Here is a 2,587-nt window from a genome sequence, read left to right on the forward strand (position 1 = left end):
TTTGAAAATAAGTAATCGGTAAAGTAACGGGATTACTTTTTGGGGGAAGTAATCAGTAATTAGTTACTGATTACTTTTTTCAAGTAACTTGACCAACACTGCTTATCATATTAGATGATCAGTTCCTTCGCTTGCCCATATTAATATTATTATTATTGCAAATATATTGTGCACACAAAGTGCATACATAGTCTACAAACTACAATGTCCAATGATAACTACAAATAAGGCAGTGAAAGAGACATACAATATCAGTAGGTCTTTAATTTAAAAAAAAAAAAAAATATATATATATATAACATGGATGGACCAGAATGCATTGAAGGAAGAAGGTGCACAGCAATGCGTTTACTTAACTGAAACAATTCACTGAGTGAACTCACAGCTCAGTACATCAGCTCAGTACATCCGTAGAAGGCTAAATCATTAAGGATGTGTGCATAGAATCACAGCTAAAATCAAATTATGAAGGCAAAGATATAATTTCAAACACCTTATCAACAAAATGTGCAGCCAGAAGTGCCACGCTGTCATCTCAATGATTTTCTTACAGAGGTGATTTTCTTTCCTTTAAAAAGTAAAATCACTTTATATTTTGATATTTCCTGCTACAATTGAATCAAATACATCTGGCGTGAGTGGAGTATAATTCCTCTCTTTTTCATTCAGAAAGTAGAGTGGGTCTGTTATTTCATTTGGGTTGAAGCCCTGCTCCACTGCTTTCGTCTTTATTAGCTTGAACGTGCCTGTAATGTCCAGTGACCTCTGTAATAAATCACAGTACAACCAATTATTAGTGAATAAAATAAATCATGCAAGCAACAAAGAGGCTTAACCACAAATGCAAAAAAGTGTAAAATAACTGGAGTAAACATACTTGAATCCTCAGAAAGCGTGGCCTGGCGTAGGACGGCAGGAAGTCCTCGACATGTTTAAAAACAACCGTGGAGTCAAACTTCAGTCCATCCATCAAAGTAACAGCAGCCATCCCGGCTCTTCCCTCCTGGCCTGAAGACAAAAGTTAAACAATCACAAAACAGGAGTTAACTGAAGTTCAGTATTGCTAATTAAAAGTGTCAGTACTGAGCAAAAGTCTTGAGCCACCACTCATCTCTTCATATTTTGACTTTGTCAACTGTTCTTATGCAATAGTTTTCCAGGCTTCCTTAAGATCTGTCAAACTCTTTCTTTAGACATTGGCTGCTTTCTCATTCATTTTTAGTCCAGTTCTTATCTCTGACCATTTTAAGAGGAATGTTTTTTTTGTTTGTTAAGCCATATGACTGTCATGGTCCTCCAGTCCTCCTGTGCTGGCTCCCCATTTCTCTCTCCACTGCCCATCTTCTATCCTTTGTGTGTGTCGCGTGCATAAGAGAGAGAAAAAAATACACAGTTTTTGATACAGGGACAGGTCATTCCTCTGCATCCTGTCTTTTAGTCCATCATGCCTGTGATGATGAACTCACTTGTTGGTAATCCTTTAATCAGCTGGTCACTACTTAAGGAGAAGGAAGGCGTTCATTTGATGCCTGATTGTTAAACTGGATGCAGTTTAACAATCTCTTACCTGACAACTTGTAGGGCTGCGTTTGTAAAGCTTTAGCATATTGTGTTCTCCTCTGTGCAGATTTTTGAACATTCATACCATAGCTGGACTGGCCATCGGGCATTTGCCATATTGGCTTAGTTTATTTTTCTTATCATTGTTGTGAGGAGACCATAAATAGCATTTGTATTTTCTGTTGTACAGTCCATCTGCTGTTATGGAGTTCTTCTTATGGATAAAAAGTGTCTTTTTTTGTTTCAAAATAGCTGATAACCATTCGCTGATAGCGGCCAACATCCGCAAACAAATATAATTCTATAAAGTGGTTCTATATATTGTGTAACTGCTAATATAAAGCGTTATTAAATTTATTGCTAATGCAATCATATGGCACACTGACTTCTGAGGAAATTTTAAATGGCACTCGCCCTCAGAAAGGTTGCCTACCCCTGATGTAAAAGATGGATGAAGCCACTGATGTCATCCAGTGCTCTTTGGACTGTTTGTTTTATGGAGATAAATGTTTAATCTCAGTTTGCTGCTCCGTTTGGTTAACCCTCATAATGTCCTCCCGATTTTCATACACCTGTGGTCCTCAGGGACAAAAAAATGACCCAAGGACAACACAATTAAAGCTTGCTTTACCTTTTCTTCAGCAGCTTCTCAAGTTGGTTATGGTCCATTACATCACAGCCGACGGCGTTTCCTGGATCGTGTCATCTCCTGTCCGGTTCCCGTGGTGGGCTTAGGTGTCCAAAACCCTGCTCGCTGCTGTTTTTTTTTTACATCTTGGGAGTCGTGGAATAAACCTTTTTTGCGCCTATTAACCTGGGCTTTACAGACAACTTCTACTCAGGCTCCAGCTCCAACGAGGACTGCTCTAATAAATCCGCAGTCCTTAGCAAATAGAACGTACATTATAAACATTTTTTTTTCTTCCAATGAATTGAATCTCCTTTTTGTTTGGGGAAACCTGCAGTCGGCTGAGACTGAAGAAGTCACTTGGGTAAGTGATGAAACGTTTCTCCCACAAAACGCTAC

The 2,587-nt window shown here is 38.6% G+C and overlaps 1 protein-coding gene across 1 annotated transcript in view; it reads right to left on the reverse strand.

The window, feature by feature from the left end:
* Nucleotides 1–588: 588 nt before the first annotated feature.
* LOC102194220 (very long-chain acyl-CoA synthetase-like) overlaps nt 589–2,587 on the reverse strand; it is a 15,301-nt gene continuing 13,302 nt past the window's right edge. Inside the window, exons 9-10 of the mRNA XM_005728242.1 lie at nt 878–1,008; nt 589–765 (exon numbers count right to left, since the gene is read on the reverse strand). Coding sequence (XP_005728299.1) covers nt 589–765; nt 878–1,008 — 308 coding nt within the window. The remainder of the gene's footprint in view (nt 766–877; nt 1,009–2,587) is intronic.

This window comes from Pundamilia nyererei, unplaced genomic scaffold (genome assembly GCF_000239375.1).
Source record: "Pundamilia nyererei isolate P.nyererei 1_Seehausen unplaced genomic scaffold, PunNye1.0 scaffold00027, whole genome shotgun sequence".
In the NCBI taxonomy this organism is placed as follows: domain Eukaryota; kingdom Metazoa; phylum Chordata; class Actinopteri; order Cichliformes; family Cichlidae; genus Pundamilia; species Pundamilia nyererei.